The sequence below is a fragment of the Stegodyphus dumicola genome, chromosome 3, assembly GCF_044657685.1.
Source record: "Stegodyphus dumicola isolate Sdum_Otavi_A_Nest chromosome 3, ASM4465768v1".
In the NCBI taxonomy this organism is placed as follows: Eukaryota; Metazoa; Arthropoda; class Arachnida; order Araneae; family Eresidae; genus Stegodyphus; species Stegodyphus dumicola.
In genome coordinates, this window is record NC_140770.1 from 191,778,283 (window position 1) to 191,795,084 (window position 16,802).

The 16,802-nt window shown below is 31.2% G+C and overlaps 1 protein-coding gene across 2 annotated transcripts in view; it reads left to right on the plus strand.

The window, feature by feature from the left end:
• The first annotated feature begins 1,614 nt into the window (after positions 1 to 1,614).
• The window catches only part of LOC118192760 (zinc finger protein 830-like), a 70,389-nt gene continuing 55,201 nt past the window's right edge, over positions 1,615 to 16,802 (plus strand). Inside the window, exons 1-3 of one of the 2 annotated variants that reach the window (XM_035363772.2) lie at positions 1,615 to 1,739; positions 11,872 to 12,022; positions 15,421 to 15,520. In XM_035363772.2, the coding sequence (XP_035219663.1) occupies positions 11,913 to 12,022; positions 15,421 to 15,520 (210 nt within the window). In that variant the 5' untranslated portion in view covers positions 1,615 to 1,739; positions 11,872 to 11,912. Of the gene's footprint in view, positions 1,788 to 11,871; positions 12,023 to 15,420; positions 15,521 to 16,802 lie in introns of both variants that reach the window. The other variant, XM_035363773.2, reaches the window with a different exon arrangement.

Consider the following 16,802-nt stretch of genomic DNA (forward strand, 5'->3'; position numbering starts at 1 on the left):
TAAAAACTGCAAGCAGAAAGTAAAATTAGCTTCTATAATTAACAAACATTCGAAAGTGAATTGTTGGGCATTAAAATAACACAAACAAGAACTAATTATCATACTTATTCAAAAAAATACAAAGAGGAAATTCTATATAGACTAAATAAAAATAATATTTACAGAAAAAGTGCACAGCAAAAATGGATGAGAAAAATACACATGTATGAATAAATTTTCAAACTGATACATATTCAAAAGAACTGCATGACGAACAGCAACAACGAACTAGCTACACACAGAAATGGCATTTTTCTTGAATCATCAAATTTGGCACATAATCAGATAAAATAAAAATTTTCACACATAAAAAGCAGACCTAGAATACAATAAAATTCAGTAATTAAGATCAGAAAATCTTTTACCAATCTGTTAGGCCAAGAACTTACCCGCATTAGTTTTAATGAATATTCTCGCATCTCAATCTGTTAAATAAACTGTGTTAATATGCAAAACAAGATATTAAATAATACAAACAAGAATTGACATATTTATTCAAAAGAGGCATAAAGAAGAACAATTTTTATGCAAACTAAGTAAAAACGGCACATTTACTTGAAATTTTCTCAAAAATTTACCAGCAAAAACTTGATGAATCTCTACATGAGCTAAAGAAAATACCACATTCAACTTGAAATGAGTTCAGTCAGAAATTTACTAGCACAATAAAAAGAGACATGGAGGGAAAAAAAAGAAAAAACAAGAATTAATTTTTATATCTACTCCCCCCAAAAAAATGCAGAATGAGCAGCAGCAACACAAAACAAAGTAGACAATTAAAAATAATTTTAATGAATCGATCATTAATAATGAAATTCTGGGCATATACCACATAATCAGAGATAAAGTACAAATTTTCATACATAAACAGCAGATTTTATCCTACAATATGGTTCAGTAATTAAGAGCAGGTAATATTTTACCAATTTGCTAGGCCAAGCTCTTACCATCATTGGTTCTAATGCATTTTTCAACAAACAGCATTACACATCTGTCAAATAAACTGCACTAATCTGCAAAACAACACATTAAAATAATACAACTAATTAACATATTGGCTCAAAAAAGGCCTAACGAAGAGCAACTTCTACACAAATTCCGTTAAATTGGCACATTTACTTGAAATATCCTCAATCAAAAGTTTACTAGTAAAGCTTTTACATGTGTTAGAATTTTCGTGGTAAAATGGAAACAGTAATCTCTACACGACCTAAATGAAAATGGCGCATTTATCTAAAAACACGGTAATCGGCCAGAAATCTACCAGCACGTAAAACAGAAAATGAGCATGAAAAAATATACCCATGCAAAAATTACTTTTCATATTTAATAATAAATATAAGATATAAAGCAAACACTTACCAGAGAAATAGAAACCTTGGGTATTTGACGAATAACCTGAAATTTGCCATTGCGCACATCTAAAAACAAACAACTTCAAATTAATCAAGCAAAATGTGTAAATTTGGAAAACAAGGTATTAAAAATTTACGATAGAATTTTAGCATACTTACGGATCAAAAACATACCACCCTTCAACCACAGTTCCAGAAATAAGAATGAGCCAATGACGCCAAATTACTTGGCGAGAAAGTTATTAGTAGATCTTCATGCAACCCAGAGAATCTCGTAACTCCTCCCATTTTTTCCCCCTTTTTTCTCGTGAAGATAACCTGTCAACAACGAATTCCCACATAGAGGTAAGTTCGTATTGTAGAGGATTTGAATTCTGTAATTTGTATTAATGTGTGAGTAGATCATATTAATGCTTTTACCTCAGTAAAATTAAAGTAACCTCTATGAAATTTTATAGGAGAATGTGGCTCTTATGTTTATTCAATAATAAATTATTTATCCCTTCACCGTTTAGAGATCTATGACATTTATAGGTTTTTCTGTGTAAGTTAAGAAGTGTAAGAAAAAATTACGGGTGCCCCTTGATGAAAATTGGCGATTTTTGGAGATTACATAGATACCATGTTTGTGCAATTCTTTGACTTGCTATTTTGGCTTTGTTTAGCGGCGATTTTTGCCCAAAAAATAGCCACTACGCAAAGCCAAAATAACAAGTCAAAGAATTGCACAAACTCGGTATCCATGTACACGTCGATCTATTTTCACTTAAAAAAAAAATCAGAGAATTACACAAACTTGGCATTGTGCACTCCATTGACTTTTTCAATGTACACATCAATCTGTTTTCAGTTAAAAAGTCAAAGAAGCAGCCAATTCGACACTAGAGCCAAACAAAAATATATAATCTCAACAAACTACATTTTAAATCAAACGATGAAATAACGGTACTTTTCCGTTAGGCGGGCGCAAATATTGCCAATTGTGAACCAAACGCGAGCCGATTCGCCAAGCAAAGCGAATGACTAAAAGTCAAAAACATTTAACTATAAACCAATATTTATTAATAGTAAGCAAAACAAGTTTAACTATAAACAAATATTAATGAATTATTAACAAAACAGTTTTACTGAAAAAGAATGCTTACAATTATTGGTTTTTCCAGAATACGTTAATGTTCTTGAGAATTTGCTCAAATAGATCGTTTACTCCTCGTCTCCACATAAATTCAGCGAGGTACGACTCCAAATGATGGTGAGAAGTTCCCCAATGTTTTTTATTACTCCATTTGGCACTGCCCCAAAGTCGTTCAATTTTCTGAATTTTTACACCAGGATCAACAAAATTGTACCTGTGATTGACTTTGAAATGCTGTAGACCAACTTCTTCCATTTTAGTTGTGCAGTAGCCCTTCCAGGAATCGGAATAGACGATTAACCCTTCTTTGATGTGATTTGTTATCGCATCTAACAGTACTGGTAAAGAACGGTTTGGAACTTTAACTAGAAAGCATTCGTCTGTTTCATGGCAAACACCACCAAATATCCACTGTTGTGGAAGAATTCGACTGGCATTGTTCTTTCATTTTGTAAATAAGCTCTCATCTGTCTCAACTATTTTTTCAGGACCACCGACAGAGTCGTAGCTAGGGTTTTTAGCGCTCAGGGGCAACTGAAGATTTCGCACCCCTACTGCTTGCCAAGAATGGAAAACATTTAATTCTAAAATGTCGTAACATCAATTTGGCACCCCTTGGATTCTGCGCCCGGGGACAGATGTTCCCCCTTGCTCCCCTCTAGCTACGCCCCTGACCATCCAATTTTTTTTTGGGCTCACGCTCTGCTAATACTTCTATACAAACTCTTCTTAAGTAGTTGTTCCAATCTACAGCTGTATTATGATTCATATCCAGTTGTTTTTCACACCATATGACTGATGTCTTCTCTTTTTTCAGCAGTAAAGAAATCTCAAAGATATCAGAAAAGTCAATCTGGTCGATTCGAACTCAATCTGGTCGTTCGGCCATACGCATTTCCTTTGCACACACATGACACATATAATGGCTATTAAGTAAACTTTTATTTACTAAACTAAACTCAGTGGTGCAACATCCCTATTGGGCCATGTCAGTGCTACTTTGGTTGATGGTTGCACGGATTTTTGACGATTTACATTGCCACAATTGTTGGCGCGGTTTTTACAGTCGTCAGCCATCTTGAAAATGCTGTTTTTTATGTATTTTATGCATATAATGAAGTATTCGAAACTTTAAAAAAATAAATATCGTTAAAAATAATGGATTCATTTTTTGTTGAAAAAGTTGTTTTTTAAGATGGCTGGCAAATGTAAATAAATACATTTACTAAGAGTAAGTAAGGTTAAATTATTACTTTCATATAATAGAATAAAAACACCGCTATAAAAACATAGCACCAACATTTAATTAGATTAAAATATTACTTAAATTGAACATCAAGTTAAAAACACCATACTAACGTTTAAAAGAATTAAAGGCTAATCTTTGGAATATGGTAACAGGTAGTATTTAAGATGGCTGGCAAATGTAAATAAATACATTTACTAAGAGTAAGTAAGTTTAAATTATTACTTTCATATAATAGAATAAAAACACCGCTATAAAAACATAGTGCCAACATTTAATTAGATTAAAATATTACTTAAATTGAACATCAAGTTAAAAACACCATACTAAGGTTTAAAAGAATTAAAGGCTAATCTTTGGAATATGGTAACAGGTAGTTTGGCGACATTTTGGTAAGGCGATAAAGGTTACTAGCTAGGACTTTAGCAGTGTACATGGAAAAGTCAAGAGTGTGCGCAATGCCATTTTTGTGCAGTTCTGGGAGGTTTTTTTAAGTAAAACTAGGTCGACGTGTACATGGATACCGTGTGTGTGCAATTCTTAAAAACACGTCAAGCAGTTTGTGATTCTGCACTTTCTCCCAATTTCGCACCTAATCTTTGTCATGATTAAGCACTTTTGTTCCATAAAAGTTCTAGCATAAGCGTAATTCGGCTAGCCGATTGTTGGAAAAAAATGTTGAGTTAAAAAAAAAAAAAAAAAAAACCCTGCCTTTACTTTTTGAAAACAAAATGCCGTCCAAACAAAAACAAGCAGGTTGCTGTAGCAGGGTTGGTCGCCAAAAAATCACCAAGTTACCATAATCCAAAGATTAACCGAATTAAAATATTACTTAAATACTTTAAAATAAGTTTTATAGGATTTAATTATTTAACATTAAAACATATGTGGGAATAAATATCTCAGGAATTTTTGAAAACGTATTAATTTTTTAATAAAAATTGAAGTATACAATTATAAAGTAAAAGAAAAGGTACTATTCCGTTTTGAGGACCGTAAAAAATCGCAAATTATTGTTGATGGCAGTGCAGCCAAAAATAATTGCGGCAACCCTAACGTAAGAAAGGAGGTATAATGGTAAATAACTATTTGAAGATTATTGTTTTAATTTATATGAAAGGTTAATTTCATATAATACTTTTTTATTATTATAATTTATATAAAAAAGGCTAAACATAACTGAATGGAAGCATAAGAGTAAATAACTATTTCAGATCATTATTATAATTTATATAAAAAATGGCTAAACATAACTGAATTTATTCATGCATCGCCATTTCGTTACCGAATTATCGCGAGAGCATAATTTCATCTCGTTGCCTGGTCAAACATAATTTTTTATTATAAAAATGATCCTTTTCTTTGAAAAAATTCTATTGCAGACTTTTCTTCATGGGCAATTCCCAAATTGTTAAATCCATAGGATATCAAAAAAAGGATTTAAAAATTGAACTAGTATTTCAATGGTATCTTAAGAAATATAGAACTATCTAAACTTACGCAATTTGAAATCAGCGAGTACAGTAGATTTGGCGGGCTGTTAAATAGGTACGTTTGCTAGATTTGGCGCTTTTGCACAAAAATTTTCGCTGCAATTTTTACGGTCCTCAAAACGGAATAGTACCAAAGAAAATTATGTACTTACATTTTTTTAAAGTATTTTACCTGTCGTATATTGATATATACAATTATATATATTTGAATATATACAATTGATATACAGTCAAAAGTTGTTAATTCGGACACCCATAATCCGGACCTCAAAGCTACAAAATTTCTGCGCATGCGTCTCGTTGATGCATGCGCATAGGCGTTTACGCACGCACGTAAGACCTTTGTGGCTGCGCCTATGCGTGTGCGCATGCGCGTTTAATGTATAACAGACAGTATAAGCTAAAATTATCTAATTATCTATTTCAGTTAATGTTGCAGATTGCGTTGTTCCTTAATCTTCAAATTGGATCCGGCTTATTATTTTTTGCAGACTGTTAGAGCAATTTTATAAAAGTAAGCTTAAACTTTCGATTATGTCAAATAGAATTTCCGATGCTGGAGCTCCCAAAGGATATACAAAGCGAAAGTATGTTTCGATGTCCATCAAACAAAAAGTGGAATTGCTGCAAAAAATGGAGAAAGGCATATCCTTTGTTTCTCTAACCATTCCGAAATCTGTTTATAAATTTCACGCTGCTCTGCGGCTCGAGGGGAACACTGCGGCGAGCAATGAATTGGAAGTTGATCTGTCAGTACTATCCTTATATTCAGGGCAGATGTTTTTATTTTATTTGGCTTATAATTCCTTACTAAATGTAGTATTTCATCTCGATGTACTCCGTCTTTGATATGATTTAAATCAAATTCCTCGTCATTATAATTCGCTTCCGATAGTGAAGAAAGTGACACAGAGTTTATTGAAAACGAAAAAATTTTGATTGACAAATTAGTCGGTTTTCTCGACACAGCAATTATAGGACTTGAACAGCGGAACTTTGTAACTGAACAAGAAATTATGTCTGTTTATAGAATTAAAGAGAAAGTATTATCACATAAAACGAAGCAAAACTTAAACAACTTACATTGAAAGAAATGTTTAATAAAGTAAGCAAATAAATATTAAGCCTTTTTTTTTTGTAAATTTTGATACCCTTTAGATCATAATTGTACTTTATTTCATAAATTACAGTTTCATATTTTGAATTTTATAATTTCTGCATGCCATCTTACCAGATTTAAACTGATGATCTAGAATCCGGAAAAATCGATAATCCAAAATCGCCGAAGTCCCGATGAGTCCGGATTAACGACTTTTGGCTGTATACAGTTGTATATATTCAAATATATATAATTGTATGTATCAAATATATGTATTTATATATATAATTATATATATTTGTAATTGAAGTATACAATTACCAGTCGTATATTGATATATTTAAAGTGTTTTACCTGTTGTATATTGATAAGTACCACAAAAAAAAAAAAAAAAAACGGTCTTCTAACGATCTTCATCTGCGATTCACATTTCTCGCACTTCATTGAAGAATTAGGGAGGTTTTCTCCAAAAATTTAAAATCAATTTCCTCTGATGCTATTAACAATTTATAAATAAATCTTTGATTAGGAAAGACAGGTTGGCCAAAATAAGGTCTCAAAGGAAATTTTTTTTAATTCCGATACGAATAATTCCTGGTAATTACCAATAACAACATTCATCTTCGAAACGGACATATCCATTCCATTTCAAATCTGAGGAATTTAACAGATGAATAATAAAATTTTAAAATGGCTCGGTAATGCACAAATATTCAGTAACCAATCAGGGAGCTGATTACATCACACATAGAATTAAAATTATTTAAATAATCATTTATAATAAAATCATTTTTAAAACAAATGCAAAGTTAAATTGTATTTTAATATTTAACAGCCATAAATAATGTTTAAAAACATCAGATTAAATTTATAGATATTAATAAAGCCAATTACTTTTTAAGTAAGGTTACGTCATTGATTACATCATCCACAACATAAAATTATATAAAACATTATAAACAACAAAATTTTTATTTCAAATAAAAGTGCAAAATTAAATTCATTTTTAATATTTAGAAGCCATTAATAATATTTAAAACATGGAATTTATGCATAATAAAGCACATTATTTAAAAAATAAAATGACAACAAAGTATTGTTTACCATAAATAACTTATCCAGCAATGGGTTTACTATAAGTCGTATTACTCGCCAAAAGAAAAATTGCCAAACCCGTGCAACCGTCTACCAAAGTAGCACCGCCATGTCTTGCAGTGCCCCAAAATCTGCTTTCTTGACCTTGGCACCAAAGTGTGTCAGCATTTGCCGCAGAACCCGTAATGATTAGTCTTCGAGCGAGCTTGGTTCTTATTTTGTTGATCCATTCAAAAAATGGAAGACTGAGTAAACCTTTATTTACACACCAGTCAATTTATGCATTTTTTCCTTTTTGTTCCAAATCGTACAGAAACTTCAAAATAATGTTACTATATTCAACCATTTTACCGTGTAAACCATAAAATAAGCAATGTATTTCCTACAACAGACAAACACCTCTTACAAATCTTTTCTTATCAGTCAAATTCACTGCTATCATGCAACCAATTATGCCATAATAGGTTTTCTATAACATAGGTTACCATAAATGAAACAGCTTGGTAATAAATGAAACAACCTGGAGATAATGCAAGGGGTGCCCTTAAATATACTTTAACGAAATTATATTTATGCAAGTAAGAAACTTTGATTCTTTTATTAAATGATTTGTTTGTTTGGCAAATGATTTTTTGAAAACACAGAAGTGTCTTTTTTGCTTAAATTTGCAACTTGTAATTCCCTGAGACTGGTATTTTATATTGTTTCATAAGTTATTTTACTAAATTCCAGCTTCATCTCAAAAAGTTTTAAACTATGTTAAAGGCATTAGATTATCATGTCAAAAAAGGAAAAATATGAAATTCACTTAATCATCATGCAGTCACTGTTACATCAAGAATAGTCATATATATGTATATAAAATATAATAAATTGCTTGTAATCTTCCAAATTAAGTATGTATAAAAGAAAAATATTAAATTATATTTTTGATTTGTAAATATGCAATTATTTTGAAATTCTGTAGAATTGCCTTATTTTTAGCATTGTTGAGTACATGTGTAACAATATCCAAACCTTCATGTGCATGAGTAAAAGTTTATAACTGGGTGTTCCTTGATAAAACCAAGGAAACAGAAATTTAAGTGTTTTATTATGGGTGTTTGTTGGATTTTTAATTTAGCAAATATATTACTGTTTTATGAAGTTTTGGGTGTTTCATTATGGATGTTTGTTTTATATAATTTTCAGCACAAGACCATTTTTTTCTTAAATGATGCCTGTTTTCCATCTGTTAAGTTGGCGATTTTACGGGAGGGTTGGGTGGGTAATGGGATAGCAAAATTCAACCGTAATGTGCAACATATTCGACTTGGATGCTCATTTTAGATTATGTCATACAGACCTTCATTGCTTTTTCTCCCCTCTCCAAAATGCTGAAAATTTTTAACAATTAGTAAAATAAGTGGTAGTTTCTTTACAATAGTATCAAGTAGAAAATAAGCGGTAGTTTCTTTACAATAGTAGCTTCATTAATTCTTTTTAATTTTTTTTCTCCTTTTTAACTTAATCCCTTGATATGTAATGCTCATGCCCTGTTTTAGAGTGAGAATCAATTATTACATATCTTTTGCCTCTACATAACACCAATAGATAGCAGCACCATACATTTTTTACATCTTGGTACTTAGATGTGGTTTAAAATTCGTTTCCAATGAGACACAGTAACTTCCTACTGTTAATATAAACAACTCTTAAGTTTCAGAAGTTGTTCATCATACATCATTATTTATATCACAAGCAATAAAAATATAGCAATAATTAAACTAGATATGTGAACAACTTTTGTATATGTATGGTATTTCCGTTGTGATTTTAGGACACTGAGCAACTAGGGCAAACCTCGGCAACCTATGACCTGCATACCATAGGTTGTTGAGTTTTTTTATTATTTATTATTTTACATTTGCATTTTGTTATTTATTATTTTACATTTAAAAAAATATTTTAAACACAAGAAATTACCCATGTACACAAATTATGTATTATGTATTACAAAGTATCACATAAAGTTTACAGAAGTAAGTTTGAAACACAGTATGGGGGGGGAACTTATGAAGGATTGCAATAATTACAAAAGTAGTCAAAGACACTTCTCTTGGAAATAAACTGATGAAAATCATGAGGCCAATTAGTATTATTATTTTTAAGTACAAGTTTTAAGATCTTTCTTTCATTATCAAATTTGGATCATAGAAGTGGCACATGTTCAACATTTGCCTCACCACCCACGGTGCAATCACAAAAAGTCTGGAACTAACATAAATCTCCTCAGATAACTTTTAAAATTTCCATGCCAGTAAGTAATTGGGTCATTTTATAAGTTGTAAAAAAATTATGACATGACAGTCTCATTTTGATGGAAGAGAAAAATCTTTTAATTAAATTCGCTTTGTTGGAACTAATGTATTCATGATTCTACGACTTCACTATGATTTCAAACTGCCACAAATAGTTTGATGTGTCATAAAGGAATTAAAATCGGCGGAGCCAAAAAAAATCATAGAAACAGACAAAAGTCTTTTTACAAGAAGGAAAAACAGCATTGGGCGTATTCTTCCAGAATAATGGGCATTTGACGGTTTATTCTGGGAAAACAAAGAATGTTTTCTGGTCGGCGTTCCTGATTGTTGTGCTATGGCATTAATGACTGCTATTCAAGAAAACATCGCATATAGCAGCATTATATTTTAATTGCAGGAAAGGATATCAGCAAGAACTAAGAAATGCTGGGTATGAATCACAGCCATAATTTTGTAGACCCCAAAACTGGATGCCATACTCAAATTGTAGAGCGATTGTGGGGCAGTGCTAAATGGAGAAATAAACATCAGCGGAACACTGCTCGTCACCATTTAGAATCATATTTAATAGAATTTATGCGCCGTCGACTATATATTTAATTTTATTTTGATATTTTTTATTTATGTGTAGAATATTCGAAGTTACAAAATTAAAAAGAAAAATTTACTTTCTTTAAGAATTATGAAAGTAAAAAAAAATTACTTTTTACAGAATTAATTTTTTTTTATTCTTTTGAACTCTATTATTATTTTATAATTTAATACTTGGCGAGAACTGGCGGCAAAAAAAAAAGTGGCGCATTTTTAACTGACGCCACTCTAACGGAACAGTACCGATTATTTGAAAGCATAGGAAGGCTATCTGTGTCAGGGTTGGAAGGCTTTCTAAAGAAAACTGGCTCATATGTATGAAATCTTAGCTGAATCATTATGGTACTTTGTGTTAGCACTGATATTAAGGTTTTAAAGAGTCTTTGACAAGCACTTGAAATTTAACTTTTGTTGTATTTGAAAATAAGTGTTGGAGTAGAATATAAACTTTTTAAATTTAATGAAAAATTTATATGTTAAAATTTATTACATTATGTATAATGATGTATATTAAATCTTTTTTATGCTTCTAATTAGCATATACAAGTCAATGTTCACTATAACAATATGTTCACTATAACAATATGTTCCATTGCATTGGCTGGTGGAGAATGCCTGTAGCTGATGATAAGGTTTATCTTCAACACTTACCTAGTACAATTCATTCTGCATGTGCATAGTTGCAGGCATTGATTATTGTTGATTACTGGAGTTTTTTGTTCCATGCTTATTTTTTTCGTGTTCTTTTAAAGATTGATTTAAAATTTTAGAATTAAAAGGTGAATAAAGAGCACATTACAAATACTAAGTGCAAGAAAGTTTGTTTTAACATTAAAGCAAAAACTTGCATTGATTAAAAAATGGATAAAAAGCTCTCTGAAAGAATGTTCAATTGATGCGCAAAATTTTTATGTTATTGTTAAACAAAAAAGAAGTTACAGGCCTTCAGAAAAGATTATGACAGTGCAGTAAGTCCTTCTAACTGAAAGAACATGAAACTCTACACCAAAAATTTAGATTCAGCTCAGCTGAATCGCTTTATCAAGAAAGAAGCTGAGGAATTACCAATCAGTGGTGAAATATGCATGGAGAAGTTCAAGTTTTCAATGAAAAACTAATGAAAATATAAATGAAGGAAATATTGGCAATGACTTCTGTTGAAATTCTACTGTACTTTGTTGACCAAAGGGGAATACAATGATAAAATAGCTCTTTGAAAAATACACATTGAAATTCAAAAAAATATTCTAAAAAATGAAGTAAAATTATTTAACAAAGAAATAAACACATACTATATGCATGAAAACTGGCAATTGGGATCATCTGTGTTTTTCAGTTATTTGTGATCTGCTTCCCTGGCATTAGTCCAGATAATCGAGAGTATTAAAATTATTTTTAGTGTAGTGATCACTAATTATGACATGTTTTAAGATGCAATGAGTTGAGTTATTATAATGAATATCAATTTTATAGCTTCTTGTGTTTTGATGTTTTAATTTTTTTTTTGTCTTGTAGATTTCACATCACATTAATGTGCGTTTTATACATACATCATAATGTCGTCACCCGTGGCACAGAAAAAGCTATCAAAAGATGATTTGAGAAGGTTAATGAAGGAAAGACGAGAAAATCTGAAAATCCAGAAAGTTGATTCCCCTTTTGCAAAGTATCCTTTTCTGAAGCTTGTTTATATATATATATTTAAGGTGAAGTTATGACATCGCATGTTTGTGTCACAGTCTCTAATATTTGTGTATACATCTGAGTGTAGTCTCTGATTTGTCTTTGATATGTCTTTGATGTCTTTGATTATCTAACAAAATTACAAGAGTTATAGATGAAAAAAATTGTTTCTTGGCATATTACTTCGAAATTTTATTATAAAGTCCATTGCTATTAATAATTCAATAATTTTCTGGAAAGAAAAATATATGAAACATAAACTATGAAAATTTTGGTGACTTATTTCAAAAATATCTCAAAACTATCAATATTTATGTTATCAACTTATCTCAATATTTATGTTATCAACTTATCAATATTTATGTTATCAACTTATTACTCAGCAAATGTTATCAACTTATCAAAAGATAAAAATTTAAAATGTAAAAGTAATGATTAAAAATACAATAAAAATTAATTCAATAAATATAAATTTAAAAATGATGGATTGTACATAATATAAAATACACAACTGTTTTTTCACCATACACGTAGTGAGTGATCTGTTTTTGTTTTAAAAACATCACTGAGTCGTACAGATTTAGCCCTGCTCACAGCCTTGTCGTTGCATACTCTAAATAATATATATATATATATTATTTTACATAACTGTGTTTCTGCCATGTACACAGTGATCGCTTTTCATTAAAAAAAATTAGAGAATTGTAGAAACTTTCATTGGGCACCTACTGTAATCAGTTATAAATTATGAAATAAGGATTATATAATACATAAAAAAGTAAGAAAAAAAAAACCTCTTATCTTTATTGAGGAATTTATCTGCCTAAAGGAAGATAAATCTTCTTCCACTCCTACGCCACTCACTATTAAAACCATCATTCAGTTCTTCCCTTTATATGAAATCCATATTATCATTGTATACAGACTATTTAACCTCCTTTGGAATTAAACCTATTTCCATGCTCTGTAACACAGACGTTTTCCTTTTTCATTTCAAATCATGGAAAAAACCTAAATCATGTTTATCCATCATGATGCACACAAATGACAGAGAGCTCAAATAGAAATTATATTTTCACCATTTAAAACTATGCAATTTTAAAATTAATGAATAGCATTTAAACACAGATAACATATGACTAAGAGAGATTAGTATAAGTAATCATTGATTATGATATTGATCAGAGTCATTAACCTTTTCGTGACGGTGCACCTTTGTTTAAGACGCTCGTGCGGGACGGAAGGGAATCGAAGGCAGTCACCGTAGAGGACGGAGGTTTTGCATCACTAAGCCTAATTTTATAAAAAAAGATCAGAAAAAAAAAAAAAAAAAAAAAAAAAGATTAAAGTTTCGCTTCTAGCATCGTAATTTTTTGTATTCTTTTAGATTATTACTTGAACTTTTGTATATGTTAAAATTAGCACTTAATAATTTTTTTTTCTTTATTTTACATGAAAATATACTTAAAAAATTGCTTGTGTTGTAAAATAATTTTCGGAAGCGGTATTCAAATTATTTCAAAGTTTTAATTGATAAAATCCATTAATAAAACAACACTATAAAGACTATTTACAGTAAGAAGTAACAAATTTAAAATGAAGACTATGGTAAATCTCAAAGTACGGAGAAGTATCACTTTCTAATTCTTAGAAAAAGTATCACTTTCTAACTCTTTAGAAAATGAATCATCACTCTCATCTGCATTAATAAATGGTTCATTGACCATACGAGGGTATTCTTCCTCTGATAAATAGCGCCTTTCCCCTATAATAGACTGGAGGTGAGGCTTTCCGAAATAAAAAGAGCAGAAATGGAAATATATCTGAAGGGCAATGCAAAACGTAACAATACTCCACATACTAACCTTAAAAGACCTTATATAGTAAAGGAAAAAATAGAATAAAAAAAAGAATTGGATATAAATCAGACACGCGAATGTTTTCATTAGCACGCAGCGATTTAAAGAGCTCACCTCTGTTTACGTTTTCCCTCTCCCCCACCCTCGCAAGAGTTGATGAGTAAAATACCAAAGTCAAGCAGAATATATCAAACTCAAGGTGAGGAACTTAAAACTGTGTTCATTTCAAAAGTAATGGACATAGGATGTCATCTAGTGGCCTTCAGGAAAATGTTCCAGCTTAAAATGCGCATACGCATCACCCGTCCTCTGAATACAATCTCTAGCGATGTGTGGATGGGACACCCGGCTGTAAGAGACGTTCTTAGGGAATGCGTATATGGGACGGCTGTCCTGAAAGTCCACTAATATGTTAGTGGTATACTTATGCTCCTTTCTGTTAATTATTCAATATTACTTGTGTATTTGGTCACTTTCAGCTTCATTTTAATTTCTGAATGCACAGCCATTAGGCAGTTTCTTTGCAGATTAAAAGTAAATTGTTTTGTGAAAATTCGTTTGATGTGTACAAATTGAACCTAAAACTGAAAGCACGTGTACATATTTTCAAACATTTACGGCTGTTTGTTGAGGTGTGCATAAAGCTTTATTATTGTAACAAATGTGCTAACTTCAATTTTAGACTGCATTCTTGCAAATCCAATTTACTATATGTCTTCCCATGACTTTTTTTTAAATTCTTAGTTTTTGTTAATTCAGCTTAATCTTATTTTTTCATCGCAGAATGCAATTTTTTTGTCATCTGAAATATTTATACATTTTTTTGGATTACCCATTTAAAAAAAGAAAAATTTTCATTAATGGCTACAGCATGTGCTTAAGAGTGATGTCTGAAATTGTCGAAATTTTGGATTAAATTTAATTATCAATAACTCCTTGTACGAGCTGTAAATAAATCATACAATTATCATAATTAGGGCATGTCTTTCTTAAAACCATTTTCTGCTTTCACTATTATGGATTTTCTGAATTTTTCATTTTCATAGCATTTTTTTTCAGTGAAATGTAATTTAATTGCATAAAATTGTTACATAGTGATTGCTTTGTAATATACTGTATTCATGAAAAAGTGGATAGTTCACTATTTATTACTTAAGGAATCTAAAACACTATGGGGAAAAAGTTATTTAGGATTAAAGGAGGTTGAAAAACTATTAAATACAAAAGCAGCCAAAGCAAATAGAATGTGACATGGTTAATTGAAGACTAAGTTTAAACGTGGCTGTGATATTATGACAATCAATTATTGATCAGTTAGGTTTTATGACATCATCAGTATCATTTAATATGTGAATAAAACAAGTATATTTTTTAATATATGTGAATGGTTTATTTCTCTTTATTTTTAATTAAGGTAGAAACTGGATTAAGATAAAAGAGTGATATAAAAGCTTAAGAATTGTGTTTTCTAAGTTTAATTATCATAATGAACTTTTCCTTTAGTTTTCTTGATCTTTTTTAGATATAATAATTTAGGACAACTGTCTTGTACAATTTGCAACATCCAGATAAAAAGCAATTCTTTATGGGTGGCTCATGTAGCTGGAAGGATTCACAAAGAGGTAAAGCTATTATATATAATGTTGATGGTTAATAAAGCATGCATGTATACACACACACAGATAACTAATGAAACTGGTAATTTTGGACTTTCATATATACACTGATGAGCCAAAAAATTATGACCATCCCCACATTTCTCAATGAACCTGTTTTGATGACATGGAGGGCACATGATTAAGTGGGAATGGCATTTAACTGCTGCTAGAGAATGTAAGGAATTATTCTGCATTTAGTTTTGCGAGTGATGGGAAATCTAAGTGAATTTTATAGAGAGCATATTGTAATGGCTCAAAGACTCAGAACGAGCATCTTCGAAAGTGCACAACTGGTAGATTGTTCGTGATGTGCCATTATTAGTATTTATACAGAGTAGATAAATGATGGTGAAACCATCAGTAGATGTCAAGGTCTTGGATGTCCGTATGTCATGAAAGAAAAAGGATGTCAGAGGTTGTCCTGCTTGGTACAGCAAAATCAGCTCCTGACAGTGGCTGAGCTGAAAGCGCAATACAATGCGGGTCTAAGTGTAAGGCCCATATCACACGGCATTTGTTTCACACGAACAACTGTTTCGGACAATTTTTCTGCCTGGTTTACTATTGAAAGAAAGACCCGCGACTTTTTCCTTCCTTTCCAAAAAAATTGCAGGTTGTTCGTTTTCAACCAATCAGCTATCAGCTTTGAATGCTATCAGCTTGTTTGTAATGGGGAACCAGTTTTCCCTGCATTGACCCCAAAGTGATCTGTATTGATTGGCTGTTGTGACAAAGCAGAAAAATTGTTCCAAACAGTTGTTCTTCGGAAACAAACCGATGTGTTATAGCAGTCTGTGTTTCAGAATACGCAATTCAGCAGACACTGTTAGATATGGGACTGCACGGCATGCATCCCATTCATGTACCTCTGTTGACTAAGCGTCATTGTCAATTATGCCTACACTGAGCCCGGGAACATCAAGACTGCAAGACTGGAACATAGATAAGTGGAAGACAAATGCCTGGTTGGATGAATCATGATTTCTCATTCATCACATCAATGGTTGTGTCAGGGTATACCTCTTCCAGGCATATAGTTGCTCCCCCCTGGTACAATAGGTGATACACAGGCTGCTGGTAGAAAAGACTATGAAAGCTGTAAACTCTGAACATAACTGTAGATGAGTTGCACCTTTACATGGTGTCTCTCTTTCCAACTAGAAATGTATCTGTAATCTCAGCAGGACAATGCCCCATGTAACAAGTTTCAAATTGTGTTGGCATTGTTCAAGGAGCATAAAGATGA